The sequence below is a fragment of the Aptenodytes patagonicus genome, chromosome 1 (assembly GCF_965638725.1).
Source record: "Aptenodytes patagonicus chromosome 1, bAptPat1.pri.cur, whole genome shotgun sequence".
Taxonomy (NCBI): domain Eukaryota; kingdom Metazoa; phylum Chordata; class Aves; order Sphenisciformes; family Spheniscidae; genus Aptenodytes; species Aptenodytes patagonicus.
In genome coordinates this window covers 197,396,034-197,418,888 of record NC_134949.1, presented here as the reverse complement: position 1 = coordinate 197,418,888, position 22,855 = coordinate 197,396,034, and the positions used below count along the sequence as shown (strand labels likewise).

Below are 22,855 nucleotides of genomic sequence, written 5' to 3'. Positions count from 1 at the left end.
AGCCAGAGAGAAGGCAGAAGCCACAACAAAGCATCTACACTCAAGACATATCCAAAGAAAATACGGGATCAAACCCTAAGGCATGGTCAAGCATTGCCATGTTTGTGTATCTGTAGACAATCAACAACATTAGCATCACAGCAAAGGAGCCATTTGGATTTGACAGTAGTGGAAAACTATTTTGAATCTCATAATCCTTTCAGCCGACAGCAGTGTGCGGTTCAAAAGACCTACCCCATACCAGCGGATGAAAAAGGGAAGCAGTAATAGAAAGCATGCTTTGTCAGCAGTGCTTCACCCCGATCCCGTACGGCGGCAGCCAGGAGTCACCTGGTAAACATTTCATGAACCTTTTAGAAATTACAGATACAAGATTTTTTTTCTGAAACTATTAATCAACTATGTGGTACCAACAAAAATGAGGCTGGCAGTGGACATCTACTGCTCTAGAATGTGGCGTGCACCGATTACCAAATGTCCCAGTTCCCCACCAAGCTTGCATAAATAAATTTTATTTATTTATCTTAAAAAGTTCAAATTAAAGAAAATACACCACGATAATGTACTGCAGCCATAAAATGAGGAAACTAGTTGTTGGCATTGTCAAAACAGCACGCATTTAGTAGAAACTGCCTTAACAGCTTCAGCCTTCGTAAGTGTTTTGTCATTTGACTCGGTGAGTCAGATGGCTTTTCCCGTTCTACCACAACTAGTGCCTCTGAGCCAGGAGTTGCTATGGGACAGATTTATTTTTTTAGCTTCCCTCTTTGGGCTTTAACAATTCAGACAGACGTCTCAACAATTTCCAGATCATTCTCATCACTGTACCGGCTGAACTTGGAATGCTAATATCTTTCCTGCAACCCATTGCTCAGGGTAAAAGAACCACTAAATGGCTGCCTGGATCCTTGTGGTTTTCTGGGACAGCAGCAGTAACACTTCCACAGAGGGAAATTCAACCCACATCACCTAATAATCCAATTTAACTTTCTCTGAAATCTTTCCTATAAATTTTTACTAGAATTGTGTGGCACTCAATAGCTCAGCGTCTATGAAAGATTTCCCATGCTTCTGAATCGTGCTTGGTAATGAGCAAGAGGAAATATTTGCTTATGTGGTTTTGATTATGACTATGTGTGCTTAGAAAAGGAGCTAGAAAAACATTGTCATTCATACACGAATTATTATTATTTTTTAATAACTAGTCCAGTTTTTATCTGCTGTATCTGTATGACAGGAAAAAAACCTGACTGGATGTGGTCAGAAGACAATATACAAACCACAAAAACAGAGTTTTGACAGTTCTGGTCCAGTAAGTGTTTAGGGTACACTCACACCCCCTCAATACAGAAATCCCAAGCTACCACTAAGCCAGTAGGAAGTAATTTAAGCATGGGACACGCAGTTTGGTGCGTGCTAAATGATCCCAAAGAATGAAACTCTGATTGTAACAAAGAACAGAGATACACGGGTTACTCCAAACTAAATACATTTAAACAGGAACTTCAGTCTTTACAAGGGGAAGGGCATGCTTGTGGTTAATGCCACACACTTGGCATGCAAAAATCAAATCTAGATTTGATTTGAAGCACAGTTACACATTCGTTTGTGCATGTCCTTACACATGACTGTGCCTCATTTCTTTTTTAGCTTCTCTTTCTGGCCACTGGCCATCTTTAGTCATGTCTTTAAGGGCACGTTTCCTCTCTACTCCTTACGCTTCTAAATAACCATGTGCAGTAAGACCAACCTCAACATACTATCTCCCTACTAGAACAGCATCCTAACCTCAACTTCTTGAAAGGTAAAAGTGCAGATAACAATGTTAACGCAATATCAACATCTCCAGCATGGTTTCCAGGCGATGGTGCTCGGCAGCAGTGATAACTCCGTGCTGTTCCTGACATAGGCAAGGGTCCATTTGCAGCTCCTGAAAATCAGGATGCATCATCTGTGGATGCTTGTGGATAAGACTGGGATGCTGGTGGGGCTGGGAGGCGGGATCGTGCTGTGTGATCAAATACCATAGCAAAACAGGAAGAATTTGATTAAAAATTATGCAACTGCGAGGGAAAATTAGGGACTGGAGAGCTGATGTTGCTCCGGGCTGATGATTCAAACTGAAATACAGGAAATTCTGTTTAAACATAAGAAAAAACTTTTTTACTGTGAGGGTGGTCATTCAGTGGAAGAGGTTGCCCAGAGAGGCTGTGGGGATATTCAAAACATGATGGGACATTGCCCTGAGCAACCCACTCTCACTGCCCCTATTTTTAGCAGAGGGCTTGGACTAGGCAATCTCCAGAGCTGCCTTCCAACCTCAACTTTCTGTGGTTCAGTACTATACATTTCTATCCTGTATGCAAGCATTTCCTCCATCATCGCGGTGGAATTCGATGACAAGCGGCTACATAAACATGTTTTGCACAGCCAAAGCCTGCTAGGTGGCATGTAGCAATGACATTTTTCTTCTTCACACAGCCACAGTGGGAAACAGCATTGCTCTTTACCTCTAGCAGCATAACACAGGCCAGGGAAGATATGCAGAAGATGCTCACTATATTTTCCACAGGAGCTGACACTTCAGATTTCACTACTATATAAGCCACCTGAATTTGCAACACTGACAGATGCTGCAGGCTAAGAGCTCTACATGATTTGGGTCCAACTTCCTCTTCCATTTTTCCTCATACTTTAATTAGTCTTCCTTTTATAATAACACCTTCTGGAAATGCAGCATGATGTTTTTACAATTGTATTTAATACAGCTCGTTGCCAGCCATTGTAAAAGCATCTCAGTTCTCTATGGAAATAAGAAACAATATACTACAGTATATCTTCATATTGCAGTAAAAGAATATAATTATATCCTTACACTTACTAAATTACATTTTTTTGAGAAATATACTTAGAAGATACCCAGTCCAGCAGTGCCTGGGTCAGAATGGGTTTGAACTAACCTAACTTAAAGAAGGCAACTATATTATAAAATTTTAGCTTTGTGACAGATTTTTAAAAGCCCAAATCAAACCCAGCCCCCTTCCCACTCCTGGTTAGTTTTCATCACCTTTAACAGTTAAGGCAGCCAGATTTTGAAATGATACACAAGTAACGGGAAGCCATTTCTCCATATGCTGTTGTTACAAGGCACCTATACATCTGCATAATACTATAGATCCTTACACTTCTGTAGCTCTCATTATCTCTGCAACCAGGAAGGCTACATCTTTTGGTTTTTTGTCGAAAGCTCCATTAGTGCCCATTTTGACAGATGCGATCCCTCGGTCTCTGGAGTGTTTGGTAACAAAAATTCTTAAGAACTAGAAATGGAAGAACTTCTGGAGACATTGACTTTGCTCTCCTCTATAAAAGACCTAGTGCTCAGGCTGGATCTGACTCTCTCTTTTATTCAGGGATACGCTTTCCTTTTCACATTTTCTTCCCACAACGCTTACAACCTAATAACTCGAATAGAGAGGGAAGAGGAAGATTCTTGCCAGGTAACATCAAGAAGCAGATGCCATGGTGGGGGGAAAAAAAAAAGAGAAAAAGAGACAAAACAGAAAGAGCAAAAGAGAGAGGCAGCACATTGTTACACGCACACGGTATGGAAGTGGTGTGAAAACTGTCATGTAACTGTGGCTTGGCAAGCTCCAAGCATGGATGGGACAGCTGGCGTAACACTGACCTCTCACAACCTACCTGATGGACTACATTGGCACCTGAGTAGTTTTTGATGGGTCCTCAGAATGACAGTGCACACAAATACGTAATTTCTACTTCTAATGAGGCCCTAACCTCACAGCTGGCTTCAAAGTAAACACAGTTACTCAAAATGAGAGCAGATAAATACAGCACTGAATCAGCAGAGAAAGGTAACGCAGCTTCAGGAAAACAAAGGTTTACCTCAAATTCAGGACAGCACTATCTTTCGGGCAATCATTTTTTTCTTATTTGAATATTGTCAGTTGACTACTGACATTAACTTACCCTAATTGTCTTTAATGACAATTGCTAGGTGTCTAAAAAAGACTGGGAATAAGTCTGAAAGAAAAAGGACGTCGATTAGGGTATGTTGTCTTGGACTAGTTCAGGGTGCGTACACAAACACAGGGTTTCAAGGGGCTTTTCATAAACAGCAAGTACTGTAGTGCTGGTGATTTCCCATTCCCCATGGCCAGATCCAGCACAAAGAGCAAACACCACTCAGGAAAGAAGATCTACCATCCAAAATGCCATTAGGGCAGCCTATTTCAACACACAGCTGGTGCATGGAGGTAAGATACAGCCTTAGCGCCTCACCCTGCCTCTGGAATCAGGAATAAGAGAAACCTTGCCCTCACTAGCCCTCCATAAAGACTGCAAGTTTTGCACATGATGACTCTTGCCACTTGTAGAGAAAATAGAGTCCAAAACCAGCCCAGGGAGCTGATGCAGATGACACTGACAAAACATTGACCAAACCCCAAAACAAAGATCTGAATTTATACTAGCATAGGAACAGAATACCAAACAGAAAAAAATTTATTAAAAAGAAACATGCTTAGTAACCCACATATTTGTAAATCTGCCAAAAGAAACTGTCTTGTGCTTAATTTTTAGAACCAGAAAGTGGGTGAAATTCTATGGGTTAGGAAGTATGTGCAACACAGAAATAAAATTTTAATGTCCCAGTTCTCAGGTTTACCGTGGAAGAATACAAACAATCTAAAAACACCCCAGAAGGACTCAATCATTTCCCAGCTGCTCAATGAAAGGCAGGGGAGCAGGGAAACGTGAATTACCAGCTTTCCAACTGCAAAGCAGGTGAGTGACAAGCCCTTTACCTCATTGAGAAGCACAACATGAACCACCGCGTGCTACAGGGTTTTACTATCTCAAATGCTCTAAAATCTGCCACAAATTTGCATCTTATCCCATAGGGCCAGTTTTATGTTTCATTTACTGACTTAGCTGGAACGCTACAAAGGTGTATCCAGGCAGCTCCCTACTGATTGCCTAGCTGAAAAATGTTGGGGGGGGGGGGGGGGGGGGGGGAATCGCTCACTTTCACAATTATTTCTAAGACAACCTGGTTAAATTGGCTCCAGAGCTGACTAGGTATGGAATATTTCAAATGTTACAAATCACAAAAGTCTTGCTTCAAAATGCCCACTTCTGTTTTGAGTCTTTCTGAAGAGCCATTATCATAAATGCAAAGATTATGCAGAGGAGGAAATAAGCAGCCCCCATCAAAACTCCTCCTCCCTGGTTGAAAAATCATCCCCGAAACACATAGCTCAAAGCCATTTGAAGATAATTAAAATGTGGATGTGCAGAGACTGTTGCTTATTGTGCTGACCAACAGTAATTAATTATTTCTTTGTGATTCCAACTGTCTGTATTCATATGCCATCTATGGTCTTTATATTTTGGTATTATGTACTTTGGGTAAAGGTCTCTTCTGTGTGTGTAAATTGTCTAGCAGAATTTCCTCTTGTATATGATTAGGGATCCCTAATGGTAACTGAAAACCATAATTGAAAAGGTAATTGAAAATATGAGCAAAAAGAAACTTAACACATTTTCTAGATTAATGAAAAGCACATCAATGGGCAAAACATCCTAATAAGACAAAGCACACCTCCTGCTAAAGAACAAAGGGAAAAGTGGCTATACACACCAGAATTCAGGGAAAAAAATGTCAAAATTAATTTAGCACTTCTCTTCCTTGAAATCACACTGCTGAACCTTTCAAAGCTGTAATACCTCAAAACCCAGCATCCAGCAGACAGGTTTGCGTGGCCTATTTACTCTGCTCAATAAGAAAAGGCAAAGTGGCACACTGTCACCCTGACAACAGCCAGAGCCTGCATGGCAGATTAACTGCTGCATTTTCTTGCAGAAATAAACACACTCTACAAACTTTGGTACTCTTTCCCAAAGTACTTGCTGTACAAAACCACAAATGTTAGACAAATGCTGCCAGTAAAAAGCATTTTTGGGTTACCCGAAGCCAGGACACAAGGGCAAAGCAGAAAAGAACTGAGATGCTGCATAAGACCCAAGGTCCAACCAACTCACCAGGCAGGGCTTTGAACTGCTGAAGTAGTACATCGCCCACGATAACTGCTGCCATATGCTTAGGGAATAAAAGTACTAGAAATAACACATGTACAGAATGATCCTTCCATCGCCATATAGCAGCCGATGAGATTTTACTTCCGACTTGGGGCGTCTAGGGTTCCTGTATACTTTTGCATTGATGCAAAGTCCTGCAGTTTGTTCAGCTGCTGTCACTGCAGCAAGTGATATAGGCAGCTATAGTTAATTCACCTGCTAAATCTTTCTTATCCTTTTCTCAGCACGTCTGTGGAAAACTGTTGTCCAGTGGAGTTCATCCAGAAATTTAGAAGATTATTAATTTATTAAACACTGAAATCGGAGCCTCATTGGTACCACCGAATAAGACCCCTGTAAAACCAGATCAGCCTGTAATCCTTCTGGTTTACATAAACTCCACTTCATTAGAACAGGAGCTTCAGATGAAGCAGCTGTAGGTAATGGATATTCTTCGCTTTTTAATTTACAACAGCTTACTTTGTATTATGTTAGGGCCTAACAGTGTTATTGATTAGACTGCTTTCTGCACTGTGAATTATACCACTTGCTGAATCTTTTCCGCAAAGAAATTAAAATGGCCAAATCACCTTTTCTTCCTAATATCTCTTCCCCAATAATCTTTTCTTCAAATGCATTATGCACCCCCTGACTGCCAGCCTCTGACATGAAAGCATTTCTATTTTACTGAAACTCTTATATAGCTGTTTCTGTTACTCTTGCACTGTCTGACCAAACCGACCACACAAACCCCACAAAATGCAAAGTTAAATACTGCTACTTGTGAAGCTGCATCAATATAATTTGCCTTGGAAGCAGAAAAGAGAAAGAAGGAGACTGTCCTGTCTCCTGAACTTTTGTGTCTTTGCTGGAATGATAATACGTCCTTGTCCTGACAAATTACTGGTGTTGAAATACAACTGTAATTCCCACATATTCTGGACAGCCTCCGCCAGCAAGACACTGAGGTGACCACAGTTAACATGACACACTGTAGCTGCCACACAACCAAAAATTACGCTTCCAAACAGCTCAGTTAATAAAAACAAAGACTTACAATTGTAATTTGTTACCTTTATTTGTAAAACGTCCAGCAGCCACGCAAAGTTGGTAAGGGATCAAACCCAAATTTTTAGATGAGAAATACTTTACTTACACCTTGTTTTCTGAACTTATCTGCCAAATAAGCACTTCCACTAGGCAAATAATTATGAGTCACCACCCAAAAAGTGGAGGAAGCTGGCAGCATATTCCCCAAGCCATCACCCACAATTGTGAGCTGAGGGGGTGGTGGGGCACACATCTGGTGTAACCAGTCAAATCCAATATGCTTTTACTATCACAGAAAAGTTGATTGCCTGGATTTTGCCTCCCAATCATTTCAAGAATCACGTCCGACAGCGGGAAACCAGAAATCTATTTAAACAACAGAATTTAGGAAAAAGCTGCACTGAATTCTCTCTTTCTCAGATACACACACACACTGAGCAGATGGAGGAAAGACAGCGAGCTCCCTGTTAGTCACATCAGCTCAGGAGCCAGACATTACGAACGCTGTCTGATCCAGCTCTTGTTGAAATCAATAAAAGCCCTCCACTGAAGACCATGGGAGATGGAAAATAACTCTCTCCATGCTTCAGCCAGAATGTGTGAATGCGAAAAAACTGACAGCTTGCTTCCCCTCTGATTTTCATGGCGCTTAGAGATCCAGATTATAAAACACAATTAGTCATCTGTGAATTTTTGATCTGCTTGCTTGGCATAAATAAAGCTCACGTCTACGTGTGAATCAGGGAGACAGACATCACCTTGCACTTTGACAAGAGAGAGATACTAGTAGCTGTGCATGAATAGGCATTATTGCATTTCAAAGTGCTGTGGATACAGTATGTCCTACAACTAAAAAAATGGTTGGAGTGGGTAGAGAGAGGACTGAAAAAGCGCTCCTTGTTCCTAAAACTCAAAAGCCATTTTGCATTGATGAAAAAGAAAGAAAAAATAATCCAGACACTAGGATTCATCTTTTATCAGTTGGATAACCTGAAATTCAACTGGCTGTCGTAAACGTCTAGAAAGACTGTGACACTTACTAGAGCATCTATCATCTTTGAAATCAAAGAAATGCTTCACAAAATTTGCTCTCAAGTGCTTCCTTGGCATCAGCTTACAATAAGCATTCAATTATTCCTGCATCCCCCAGCTCTAATGATGTTCATCACTGCAAACTCATTTGCCCAGAGGACCCATTCACACTGGCCACACTGTGTCTACAGATTTTGTTCCATTTTGCCTTGCATTCTTGTGAGCTCCAATACTTGGACTTTACACATGGCTTGTATTTTGGTCATAAACATCCAATCAGTTTAATTTTCTATATTGTTTCTAGACATAGATCCAAGAAGAGAAGGAATGGGGGCTTTATCATGTCAATGTGAACTCCAACATAACACTACGTTGATGTTAATAAATATTAGCAACCAGAAAAAAAGAAAATATGAGAATCCATTTCAAAAAAATTCTCAGTTATACTCACTGCTGGTAGAGGACATACGGCTGTACTCAGACCTGCAAGACAAAGATTTTAGTTAGACCATATTAAATCTAAAAGAGATAACGAAAAATGTACCAAATCTAACTCACATTGCATATTAAAATAGTTTAACACCCATTTAGCATTATTTTTGTGCTAAGATAATAACTGGAACAGGTTTTGAACATGGCCTCAGAAAAACTGGCATCTTGCATGAATTTTGAAAACGCCTACGTAGAGTGAGTAAAGCAAGTAGGGTTTTATCTAGGGGCTATTTATGCTACCTAACTTTAGGCATGAAAATTAAAGCTCAGAAGGCTCTTTATAAGGAAAAAATAGGCTGCTTCAGAGACAGGTTAGGAGCAGAAGTCTACTAGATTTTGACTCTGCTCTTCATCTTCCCCGCCTTATGTCCTCTAAATGCTGCTTTGCAGATTTTTTTCTTTTTTTTAAGAGAACTCTATTCAAAGAGCAGAATTTTTATTGTTCTTTGGTCACAACTAGCAGGGAAGACACAAAATGAGTAGCAAAATATAAACATTTAGATGACAAAGCTTTTTGCTTTAGGAAACCCTTTTCCTCTTCAAGACATCTCTCAGTAAAACCATAGGCCCGCTGGTTCTACTTCAGTGCATACTGGATTACCTGTGAGAAAGTCAGAGCAGTTAAGTATTTTGAGCAACAGTGCAATTAATTTTGCAGCTGCATATAACCCCAAACTCCTGAAAACCCCATTCTGGGCTGATTAAAACTCATAAACATTGGCCCATTTATGTCCTAAAGATTCAGAAATACTAAGGTAAAACAAATATGCCAACACTGAATATACTTTAAAAAAAAAAAAAATTCATTTCCACTTCTGAGGCCCTACCTATGACTTATGAGCGTTTGGTTTTGGAGTTCACAGTCACACAGCCTCCACTCCCCTATTCTCTGGGTCCCCAAAACAGACCCCACTCGCCAGAGCTGTCTGCCACAATTAACGTCTCGCATGCATGCCCTGCGGTGCCCTGAACATAACAGGCAAACTGTTCGGGGAGCCATAACAGAGTTCTTGGATCCAAACCTAAATGCTGGGTTTATATAAATAATTGCAACAAGTTTGCAATATTGCTTTAAATTAAAAAAACATGTGAGCCTTGACTCCTAAGATATTTGTCTGGAAATAGATACCATCTAAGCATATTCTCAGGATACCTTCATACTCTAGGCTGTCAAGCATCCAAGGGAATAAAGGCCAACAACCCCACATAACTATAGTGGTCACTTTCGATTTTAATATGGACATATCTCTGCAGAAGAAACAAAGCAATTACAGTCATCCCCATATTTCATAGCCCCATGCTTAGCACTCGGTATCCTGCAGATTAGATGCTAAGACTGCTGGTTTAGGTGATAAAGACCATGAGGAGCTACCCCCAACTCTTCTTGCCAATCTTGCTGGATTGGTGGAAGGTGACACAATCTGAACTTTTCACAATACTGATGAAAAAAATCCACCAATAATATCAAGTACCATGAGGTTATCGAAGCTTTTGAAAGAGGTCTGTGCAATGCTGGGGAGGAGAGTTGCTGATGGGGGCTTGCAGCTCTCTCTTGCTCTCTGTCCTTTACTAACTCCTGCATCCCCAGCCACTTTGATAATGTCAAGGAGCAAGGAAACATATTTATGTCACACATGGCAGAGACCACAGGATTAAGTCATTAGCAGCCCCTCTCAGTTGCCCCATATATCTGCTACGTAGCACCTCCTCTATGAATAAAATGTTATCCCTCAACCAACCTCCCCCAGGACCCTTATGTAGCTGGGAAAGGCAAAGGCGGTAACGACATGAGCAGAGAAGGAGACCTCCTTCTTCCTACTGCTAGGCCACGTACACACCACCGGTCCGGCTCCGGGCAGGGACCAAGGGGAAGCGATCCCAGGGGCTGGCTGAGTAGTGCTGTGCAGGCCATAAAGCTGCATGGTATTTTGAGCAGCAAGTCACGTTGGTATCATTTGGCACCATGTATATCTGGAATGGTGTTAAAACTGCGTAACATGCCACTCTTCACAAGCCCAGAGGCAAGCAATATACATCCAGCTGCCTCCAAGCATCCCAAGCAAGGCTTCATTTAGTCTGCACTTCTGTTTGAAAACAGCCTGTGGCTGTCCTTCAATGTATCTATGTTCAGCAGTTGGCGGCTAATTCAATATGAATCTGCACTGCTTGTATTTCGCATAGAAGCAAGACAACATTTTGCCTTTTGCTTACTGCAAGTAGAAGCAGCTTTCTATTACTTCACACTGTTATTTTATTATCCCAAAGTGCTGCAGGCACATTATAGGACATGGAGAATTAATGAGTCCTGAGCTGAGGAAGTGGCAGTCTATGTACAGGCAGGACATGAAAAATGAGACAAGAGGAAAAATAAAAAGATGGGGAGTAAGAAAGGAGGAGACAACAGTGTGCTTGGAGACTAATTGCACAGACACATTTTAATAGGCTTTAGAATTGTATTGGGGGTTTTTTGTAATTCTAACATGGTTCAAGCTAATATTTAATTCATGTTTGTTGCATAACTGACATACACAGAATTAAAAAAAAGGATAATTAAGCTCAAAGGCTTATGTCAACCTCAGATGCTGAAATGAGGACTGTACCCTCCCTAAGCTCCCTCTACAGACAATAAAAAGAGAGGTCTGAAGTGGCTGTTGTCTAGAGACGAAGCCTACAGAAACCACACTCCTAATGTAGGACCCTCGGCTACATGCTAAAACCAAATGGGATGAATACGAGTCTATGTGCTCTCAGGGCCAACCTGAATCACCTTTTGTCCTCCCTTTGATTCCTTTCTTTCTTAGAATTTCTTTGTCTTGAACCTAGTCCTTAAGAACAAAAATAACAGTGTTAGTAAAATCCTTAATATTTTCAAAACCTTAGCACAAACCATTCAGATTCATGACATGCACTGGTAAGTGGCTTACAAAATACATTTTTTTTCCTTATAGTCAGCTATTTAGGATACTAAATTCTGAAGTTTCTATAAGTCTTTTAAGCTTTTTAGACTAGTATACACAACAAACATTCCTTTTGACAAGATCATGCATTAGAAAAATTAAGCACCGAAATAAACACCTCCTGGGTCATGTAGACTCTCTGGACATCAAGCAACTTAGTTCCTTCCCATTCTTTCCATCCCTGTTTTAAATGTCCCGAGTATCGTCTTCTATCAGTTCCCTTGGAAGAGGATTTTCCCATTAGGATAACTCAAGAGTAAAGTACTCATGGGCTTTAATGGTGACAGGCTGGGGCCATACTGGGGCTCAGAGGTTCCAGGCCAATTACATAGTCTTGCAGCAAGCTATTTCCTCTGATAGATATTACATTATAGCTAAAAGGAAAGAGACATTCAGGACAGAAACTGAACATATGAAGGACTGTTCCCTTTACAGGCACATAATGAGGAAAAAAATGATCAAAAAGGGTATTGAAGCAGTGGGAGGTACTGAACAGGAGGGCTCATCGCTCAGTCAAAAGTCATATCAGTCTGCAAAGAATTTGTGCTCAACGGTCAGCCCACCAGCGAAGAGGAGCTGTGAACGTGTCAAGAGACATTAAAATAGGAGTGTAGAAGCTTGAGATAAATGTGGGACCTCGATTCCCATTAGCACCATTGAATGATCAGGACTGTGCATTATTGGAGAGCGTAAGACCATCACGAGCACAAATGATCCTAAGCAATCTTCTGAGATCAGTCTGTGCTACTCATTGCTGATTAGTAATACAGAGCCTTAAAATACCCAAGAAAAGGAAATAGCCCACTAAATACCAGTAAGTAGCTGCTAGCACAACTTGCAGTTACTGACTATGGTAAAACACTCTAAACCTGTTTCTTTGGGTAAGAAGCACGACTACGTTACATCTCTGAATCACACAACCAATGTAGCTCCACCAGCGTCGCACTGTGCTTGGGTTACTTCAGCATGCTGATCAGCCATGGCACAGCATCACGTTAACACAGCTACAGTGGTGACATCTACACTAATAAACAAATGCACTCAAGAGAACCGTCTGGGACTGAGGCCAACTGTCATGAAACAGTCTGCACCTGTACCATTAAAACCTCTTGCCTTCCAAAACAGACTGGCAAGTGGTCTGCTGGGAACGGTCCCTGGGCCATGGTGATGTGGTGAAACAAGTCCCTGGCCCACGGTAAAACACACCCAAGAATCACATGGGAGAGAGCTAGACGGCCCCATCCAAACTGATGCCATCAACCATTTTAAGTATTCAACAATATGGACAACTCTGTCCCGGTGCTCAGGGACACCCCCACATGCTGTTTAATGCACTGGCATGGCTGTAATTAGGGTTTCCGAGCCAGGCAGCATCTCCACAAGGCAGTCTGCTGTGTAAAACGAACACACGCCTCTCAAGTTATTCTAACACACTACACCACGATATGCCCAAGGTCTCCATTGCCTGGACTCCTTATTCCCCCAAAAAAATGAAATCGTGGAAAGTTTACTAGCTCTTCTGCTGTCTGCATCCTTCACTTGCCTAGGACTGATGGAACAGCACCTGCTGGCTTCACATTTCCCCTGCCTTTTCCACCTAGTGTTGTTTCAGATTTCACTGTTTCATAGTAAGAGCTGTATTTAACAGCTTCTTTGCCTCCCCCAGAGAGCCCTCCATAGGGCACACGGGAGGATTTTATAGCAGTTAAAGCACAATGTGGGAGTCAAGATTTAGCTTTGTAGCTCTGTCTTGGGTTTCTTCTCACCAAATTCCTGTGGGTCAGATTACAGTTTGCTTCACTAATATCATTCCAACGCAAATCCATTACCTTCACCATACTTCTACTTCTGTAATCAAGACAACTGCAATGGAATAACTCAGAGCATCTTGTCTTAAAATGCCTTGCTCTGAATTTCTATTCAAGCAATGAAGTCGGATGATGGATTCCCATCCCTCAGCTGTGACTACCACACTCAGGAGCTTGTTACCAACAACAGTGCTTGAGGCCCCATGTGAGAGACATCATCATCATCATCATTTTATAAGGATGAAGGGTTGTTTGTAATCTTTCGAAAAGCATCTGATGGGACAGGACCACACTGTGCTTTAGTGAGCACGCCTGACTGTGCACCACGCTCACCACTCATCCACAGAGCACTCCCTAGAGGGATGCATCAGGACTCAGGTGGCACGTACCTGCCCATCCAAAGCCAGCAGGTGTGTCACCCTCCCAGGGCCCTGTCACTCTTAACTAACAACAGAAGCAGCCTAACTTACACCAGATGCCTAACCTTCACACAGCTACGGTTAGCTGAGGTGAACCTCACTGCCTGCTGGGACCTAGCCATCACGGGTGTCAGCACAGACCTCCTGGCCACCAGAATGTGATTTAAAGTCTGTTTCAACCTCACTTTCGGTGCCTAGCCCCAGTGCCATGTGCTAGCAGGTCTGCCTGCCCTAAGGTTCAACCAAACAGCTTCGCCCCACCAATTAAATCTGGTTAGAAATGGTGCCTCAACCCCAATTTGTGACAAATAGCTGAACTTTATATTATTTGAATGTCAAATCAGAGACAAGTTGTCTACCTTGGCACATCTGGAATGATGAATATATAGGAAGTGAAAGTCTCAGGAAAAAAAAAAAGAAACCCCAAGGTAAAAACAGGCCTTAAAATAGGTTTCAGCAGCAGTGATTTCTATTCCTGAGAGTTTCTCATAGATGGATGAAATATGTGACAAGAGACTGACATGTCATATTGAAGGACTGCCATACAGATGACAAAGTCATTAATGTTGAAGCCCTTTAAGCTAGAAACATGTGACACGAAAACAACCTCTCACCCCAAGAAACCATTCAACTATTCATTTCATAATTTAAGCAACCCATTCTGACTGAGGACACACATAAATTACAATTTTCTTAATACTTTTTCATTTAAGTGAGGTACACCCTCTTTTTTATAGGGTGCCAGGGTCACACACGCAGCTAGTGAGAGCCACAAGGAAAACCAACAAACAAGTATAGCACAGTCAAAAAATTAACATAATCTCTGCAAAATTAATATGAGGGATAGAACCACAGGAGAAAATGAAAAGGAGGGAACAACCCCCGTGAATATAACTGTAACCAAACAGTAATGGATTTTCCTAAACAAATGTTAAAAATAGCGGCCACATGGTACAGTACCCTAAGCTTCAAGGATCTTTTGTTTATCTGTTTTGCAATAGGTTTCTCTATATATTATTGAACTGTTCCTTGGCAGTTGTCTGCTACCAAAGAGACAGTATAATTTTCCTTCTTCCTAAAATTCATCAAATACTCAGCAATTAAATACTAATGAATTCAGTTTGCATCATCAATATTTAGGTTTTTAACTTGTTATACAGAAAAAAACCCCTTGTACTTCAATAATGTCTCCCCACTTTCTCTAAAAAGATAAATTATTTGAAATATAAGTGGAAAAGTTGCAAATTCAAATAATTTAAGTTAAAAGTTATAACTTCTCAAAACTTTAAATGACTTCTAAGTGAGGAAGGAGAAAACTAAGGGTTTAGGTGAACTTTGATACTATTAGTAAGCTAATGATTAAAGCGTGAACCCTTTAAGACATGGGCTTTCACAGCCATCTAAGGGAACAAATGAAGTTCTGCTGGGAATTGTCACATATATTGAAATCTTCTTTAATGCCAGCTACCTCACTGAAGTGTTATGCTCAGTTAAGGCACATACACTTGATAAATAGGAGGGAGAATTCCTACAGAAGTAGTCCCTGAACACAGCTAATAGGACCAAATAAAAGTTCGGGAACCAAATATTTAAGACTAGTTCTGAGAAACTACCTGTTTTCCACATTCACTATGCGTCACTCAGGATGTCAGTCCTGAATACAATGAATTCAGCTGATGCTTTGCCCTTGACATCAGCGGTAGCAAGAATCGGTCTCATTGCTTCAAAATCGCATGCCTAACAACTTCGAAAATTGTTTTAGTTTGTCATCTTGGGAGTTTCAGCCCCCCAAAACTTTGCTCTGCTATTCAGAGTAGGGATAGTGAAATAACAGCATTTGCATGGCTTGTAAAACCAAGAAAATTTGAAAATTAACATTTCTATGACTCATTTTAGGTAGCTTAGTGTTAATTTTTCTAGCTTTTTTTGTTTTTTCTTTACAATTTATCTACAGTTCTTTAAACATACATATTTCTCCTCCCTTCAATTTCTTTCTTCCACTTGTTTTTCCCTCTGTCCGCTTTTAATCAAAGACCAAAGAAAGACCATTTTCTTCTTCCTAAAATGTCAGGTTTTATAGCACAAATCCACTACTAAAATTATTACCACAGAAAGCTCTCTGACACATACTTCTGGGCTAAAATATTTCAGTAGCAGATAAATATAAGGTTTTTATACTAAAAAGCCCAAAAATACATTTCCTGAGAAGACACAATTTGTACAGGCAAAATCTCTAAGACCAAGGATGGTCAAACTCTTTCAAATCTCATTAATAAATAGCCAATATAAACTAATTGGCTTAGATGTTCTACTCCCTTTATTTAGGTACTTGACAACACCAGCTCAATCCATTCTTACTGGATTCAAGAATTCAAAATACACTGTTTTTGTTCAGCAGCCTCTTTGCCAACCCCATTTACCGAGGCAAATGCAGTAAGAGGAAGGTATTTTCCAATGGATTAGGAAAATGAAGGCTTTAAACTGTAACCGATCTTGCCTGTAGCACAGAGTTTTGCCTGCTCTTGTAGCTGGGAGCCACAGCAAAACCTTAAGGAACATATGCCCCATAGAGTACTTGATGTATTAGATTGGTTAGCTGCTATAAGCAGCTGCAGCAGTACAGGCTCTGTATAAGAGCTCACCCATCATTACATACCATCACCAAGATGACAAGGGCTTGCAGCGCCTGGATTTACTACAGTCACTATCAACTATTGTTCCTTGAGTGACAGAAAGGGACCACTCGATGCAAAACTGTTACTGAATTACTTTGACAGTTGTCTCTCCTTGTACTTTCAGAGGATGACAGCTGAACTTCAAAACAGTTAATTTTTTTTTTTCCATTGAATAATTGGAGAAAAAGGAAAACAGCTCAATTTAGCAATAGCTATGATGGGACTGAGACAAAGCAAAAAGCAGATCTTCTGGTAAGAGGGAAAAGCAAGTGCTGCGAACAGTTGGTTTGGTGAGAAAGCTGAAATATAAACATTGTGAAAGAGACATACGCAACATGTTTATCAGACTAAAATAGCTGCTAAACAGAACTAAAAATAATAATTGAAATGCAGAGACCCATTGCTTTTCAAAATAAACTTCAGTGCAAAGCACTGCAGTTATTAATTGCCATATGTCATTGTTCAAATTCTTCAGACAGACTCTTCTGCTAACCCACACCTTCCAGTGTCAAGCCTGGGACAGGGATGCTTCATAAAATCATCAGCTTTACCACCTCATCAGCACCAGACACAAGCAGCTGTCATGCTGGTCACTGAGGTCTAAAGGCTAACATCACCAGCTGGGTCAAAGCCTTCCAAGTGCCCCTCCCAAGGAAACCCAGGTTTTTCTATTCCAGATAAACACAGCAAATTAAGAGTGACTTGACCCATCAAGGATTTTTTGAGCTTTGAACCAGCCACGAATTCACTGGTTATTTTGTCTTCCTTTTACCCACGTTCCCCAAAGATGAACTAAAACCCTGTTATCCTACTATCTGGAAAGAGGCCTGTATTTTCTCCTTTAAGCTCATGTCACATAAAACATTTTCAAACTCTCCCCGTCGGGTGTGTCCACAATACTACAACTATTTAAGGTGACGGAAAAAGTCCTTAACTTCCCAGACCACAGAAGAGATTAAAAAAATGATTTGAATTAATAGCTGGACATATGAAAAAGATTGCCATATGCCATTTCCATCTTTTTTTTTTAATTTGTAATATTGCTACTTCAGTTTTGGTGCCGTGCACCTGACGCCACTTTGCAAAAAAGAATTGTCTTTACAGTTTTGTTATGCTCTCATTCTCATACATCAGCATGGTGCCCTGATGCAACAGTGGGTGCATCATGGTGCACCACACATGGGGCTATTATTCACCAGTATCAGTCTGAGATGAGGGTACCGTCTTTTTCCCTGAACCTCAGCATGTGCTGTTATGGTAAGAAGAAGGAAAAGAGTCAAAGAAAGAACAGGAACGCTGTCTGACCTTGCTGCAAAGGGAAGTATCTGTCTATGCGTACACCCTCATGCCCATGCAACAGTCAGACTAGAGACCACAGGAGATACACCAGACACGGAGCTGGGAGAAATATAGTTGGGAAAGCAAGGAGGGGGGAGAATGAAGACCTAGGAGAGAACAGCGTTAACAGGAGTGGGCAACCTCCTTTTGTCCTTCTGGAGCCAGAGAAGGTGCAAAGGCTCACTGTCGTTCCCGACAAGAAGACACAGCCCTCTCTCTCCCACAGAGATGGGCTGAAGGTGGGAGCTGAATGGGGGATCCCACGGATCATCCTTGCAGCTCCATGATCTTAGGAGAAGTCATCCAACTAAAAAACATAGCACACCTCTGGCAGTGGGGTCACGAAGTCAGGAAAAAAAGTCATTCTCCTTGACTCTTACATGACACTTACAGATTAGACAACTACCAGCAAAGTTTACAGCACTTCATAAGTCAGTACGATGAGTATCATGACAACAGCAACCCAATTTCAGGGTGCCTACAAATCTAACCTGCTTTTGTGGCTCTCTGATGGTCCTTCTAAGGAGTCAGCTCTGTCTGCCTGACATTGTCCGAGTGTCACTGCCACAAGGACAGCATAGGTAGCTGGGCACGCTTCCAGACTATTCTTAACACGAGTTATCCTGGGATACAGGGATGGTGCGGCACCAAGCCCTGACCAACGTGTCTACAGCCCACAAAGCACAGCGCTGGGCCCCACCGCTGAGGCAGCACAACGTGCTTTGGAGCTCAAACTTAAAGCCCACGGCCACGATCTCTTAGTATCTTCCTCCCCACGTGTAGGAGGAGGATGATGGGGACCTTTCCCCTACTCAACCGAAGGAGAAGGTAAATTCCCCGGGGCTTTCCAAGCACGGTGGTGCCCGGCGGCAGGAGCGCTCCCCGCCTCCCCAGGGGATCACACAGGACCCCCAGCCCCGGGGTGGGGGGAGGAAAGGAAACGTGGTGCTGAGCGGGGTGCTGCCCGGGGTGCAGTCCCGTCTGCCGGAGGGAGGCTCAGCCCAGCACACAGAGCCGCACCCGCGACCCCAGCCCCGTCGCTGCCGGGACGCGCTCGGCGGCGGCCGCCGCCGGCAACAAGTGCAACCGCCGGGCGGGTTGCAACCGCTCCGGCCCGGGAGGGAGCTCCCCAGCGCTTCGCCGCAACGGCCCGGCCCGGCCCGGCCCGGCCCGGCCCGGGGGGAAGGTAAGAGTCCCCCGCCCGGCCCCCGCCACTCACCCGCCCGTCTCGGCTCCCGAGTCCACGCAGTCGTCCTCGCCGCCGGGCTGCTTCTCCATGGCGGCGGCGGCGGCGGCGGCGGCGGCGGCGGCGGGGCTCCACGCCCGCCCGCCCTCCCGCCGGCGAGCGGCGGCTGCCGCGTCCAGCCTCTGCCGCCGCCGCTCCGCCGTGTGCGAGAGGCAGCGGCTGCCGCCGCCCGGCCCGCCCCAGCCCGCCTGCCCGGGGGTCGGAGCCGCTCCTCCGGCCCGGCCTCCCCCTCCCCGCCCGTGGCGGGCGCCGAGCCCCCCTTCCCCTCTCCCGCCGCCCTCCTGCCGCGGGGGAGCCCGGTCGGAGGGGAAGGAGAGCGCCTGCCTCGCCCGGTTCCCTGAAAGTACCCCCGTCCCGCAGAGAAAACCTTTCATCCACGCCTGTCGACAGGCCACCGTGTTTAGGTGGCCGTATTTTAGAAACTACTTGAGCACCTTCATTATGTCACTTTTGGTTTTCCAGTTGGAAGAAGGGCCGAGAGGTACCGCGCCCCATATCCAGTGAAAGTTCAGAGAGCCTGTTGGATGGACGTCCTCACTACCCAGATGTTTTTGGAGTATCTGCTGTCACAGTCTTTTATTTGAAGTCTGTCGCTGTACTGAGCTTCCTCCAGTCTCCCTTAGTGCTGCCTGGCACTTGCTCATTACATCGAATATAATAATTTTGAAATTACACAGAGAAGAGGGCAGGGGATGGTTTTCCAATCCCATGAGAATTTCTGTAATGATGACAAAAAATGATGTGATGCAAAAGGAGCATTTTGAGTGCTGCCTGGGAAGAAATGCTGATGTAGGAAAGCCTACCGGTAGCGGGGCAGTCGTATTCAATAACGTGACAGTGCAATGAAAAGTTGTGGGTGAGCTCCTGTATTCTGTGCATGTCATCCGTGCCCGTCTTTTGTATTTGGAGGTCAACACCTCTCTGTTTCTCCATCACTTACATAAATATTCACCCACATAGGTATGAACCAATCTCTCACTCCGACAAAAAATTAGTCTTTCTTTAATCCACTTGGTCATTCAGGCTGTAGCAGATGACAAGAGGAGGGGACAGAACTGATTTGTTAGCTTGTGTCCCCAAGCTGGGAGACCAGCACTTGGGTCTCTTCTGGATCAGGTTCAAGCACAGAACTGGGAGGTGGTGTTCTGTGTTCCCCACAATCTAGATATTGTGGGACAATTAAAAAAATAAATCTACCCCAGAACTGGGAAACCTCTTCCATTAATGTTTTGTGGAAAATATCAGGTTTGATGAATTGAAATTTTCTCTTCAAAATTCTCCAACTACCAAATTACTATCAGCTGCAGGAGATGGCCACTTGCAGAAAGTGATCAGAAGTAAAATAAAAAGGTTTTTAAAAAATAATTATTTTCTTCTGCTTTTTATTATTTGTGCCTTACAAGAAAGAAGAAAAATAGTGAAGATCTCAATATTTGAGACATAAAATGGACCAGAATGTAAAAATACACTGCACAAGAGAATCTTATGTTGGCATAAAAAGTGCTAAACTGGTTTAGTCTGCCACCGGTACTTTTTTAGCTATGTCTACGTTGTATGGCATTGACGTCCTCCATTTCAAGATACATTCATGCTTGTCAGTGGTACATTAAGCCGTATATAGGCATACAGTAGCACAGATTAATAGTAATATCGAACATTGTTTAACAGGCTCACGCTGGGTGTAGTTCATGCCACTGTTGTCTCTAATAGTGTATGGCCCTGGTTCTCTAAAATAATCTGGATGTGGGTAGGACGTTTGTAAAATCAAAGGAAAGGAGAACACCTTGGGAAGAGCTGTCAAGGTGTTGTTAGCATATTGTAGGAACAACGAGCGGGCACCAAAACCAGGAATGCTTATGAAGCTGGTGAATTCCCACTGCTCTGCCGTGGAGAGACACTGGGCTCGTGTGCAGTTCTGTGGCCTCTCGGCATCACAGGAGGTCAGTCCATCGTGTGTCTCCAGTGATCTTTAGAAGAAACTTTCAGCCTCTACTATTCATTAAGAATTAGAAAAAAAATCATTGTATAGGAAAGTTGGTATTTAATCTGTTTTGAATATCTGGCTAGGTTTGCATGCATGTCATTTTGAAAGCAGTATAAATGATTTTTCAGTTTATGTGGAGGACTTCACATAAACATTACCATAAATATAAGGCTTTAGGTATGGAATAAGCCCCTTTAATTACAATCCCTCTTCCGTCTTTCCCTTAGCAAGTTGCTAAAAGCTAGTTTGGACAAAATGCTATAAAAAGTGCTCATACAGAACAGTCCTGTACAGGCACCTACGTAGTAGTTCAGAATATACAGAAACAAACTCTTCTATTGTTCGTGACTGGTAAACTGCCGTCTAAACCAATTTACTCAAAAAATTAAATGCATGTGATTTCTCTTAGGACTGGGACCAAAACGCTGTGCCTGGCTATGAAAGTAACCGTGGCGTGAGTTGGTTCTCAGCTTGCTCATATTTGAATCATCCTATTCAGGTAAGAGGCATTAACGTGTTTTCAGACATAATGTGATGTTAAGAGACTCGTCCAAGGCCAGAGAGAGGCAAAACTGAGTCATCAATTCAGTATATCTTGATTCCCTTGGGCCTCTGTTTTGGGAACGGGTAAATATTTATTCTCCGTCAACAGCAATGGCGGTGGAGGACCCTGAGCCCCCCAAAGGAGGTATCGGTAGTCTGTGTCACCAGAACTGGGCAGACCTTGCTGTCTCTCTGATTCTTAGTCTACACACATTTATTTATTTAGCTAGTGCAACTGTGCTTAAAAGCAGGTCACTTCCATTTGCTTTTAAGTGTGATTTCAAAGTGAAATAAATTGACTCTAGCCACTGTTGAACTGATTTAAGATGTAACCAAACCTCCTTAAATATTTAGAAATAGGTTTAGTTAAATTGATACATTTCTGTATGTAAAATTTTAGGTGGTCAGCTAATAGATCTTTTCCATCTCTGACTTTTATTATTCTAGTTAGTTATGTTTAAGCACTGGCATATGAGAGGATCTGGAATAGATTTTATGCTGCATTTAAGATTAATTTATTCCATCTGTCCCAGGGAGGGAAAAAAGAAACATTCAAAGGAAATATATAATTAAGATAGTAAGTAAAGCTACCACAAACTCTAGGCTCTCTTATTTATATATTTGCCTCATTTAACTCTGTTTTATTCTGGTCTTTCACATAATTATGGTGAAAAGGAGACTTCTCTGCATTAAATTCCAAGCATTTCAGAGATTTTAATGAATGAGGTGTTAAATCCTAGCCTTCACTTAGATTTTATCTGTTACCTGTGCTTCACATTACCTCCTCTGTAGGGTTTGTTGAGAAGAGAAGTTAGATTTTAATTACTTTCTTATACTTACGAGGCTGTGATACTGGTTTAAAGATAAGGATATAGTGAAAATATTCCTAGGTTAAATTTCCCCAAATTTCAAGCCTTTCATTAAATAGCATTTAATAGCAGTGGTCACAAAGACTGTCAGACACAGAAGTATCAGGAGACATCTTCAAAGAAGCAAAACAAGTAAACCACTCTGTTGTCGAAACCAAACTAACACTGAGGACATGAAAATAATGCTAGTTCTGCAGAAAGTTCTCTTGCTTCTAGTTGCCTAGGGCCACATCTAAAATAGGACTTAAGGTACTTAAAAGAGGATGTAAAGTGTATTTTTATGACTATGTTCAAATCTGTTAGCCTGATAAGTCCTACACAGTGGCTAATTAGGAGGTGTCTA

General features: G+C 42.3%; 1 protein-coding gene across 3 annotated transcripts in view; it reads right to left on the bottom strand.

Moving 5' to 3' along the window:
- Positions 1-19,148, bottom strand: part of FAM124A (family with sequence similarity 124 member A) — a 45,417-nt gene extending 26,269 nt beyond the window's left edge. For 2 of the 3 annotated variants that reach the window (XM_076364097.1, XM_076364107.1), the window contains exons 1-2: positions 19,090-19,132; positions 8,633-8,664 (exon numbers count right to left, since the gene is read on the bottom strand). In XM_076364097.1, coding sequence (XP_076220212.1) covers positions 8,633-8,648 — 16 coding nt within the window. In that variant the 5' untranslated portion in view covers positions 8,649-8,664; positions 19,090-19,132. Of the gene's footprint in view, positions 1-8,632; positions 8,665-19,089 lie in introns of all 3 variants that reach the window. The other variant, XM_076364091.1, reaches the window with a different exon arrangement.
- Between the last annotated feature and the right edge of the window lie 3,707 nt (positions 19,149-22,855).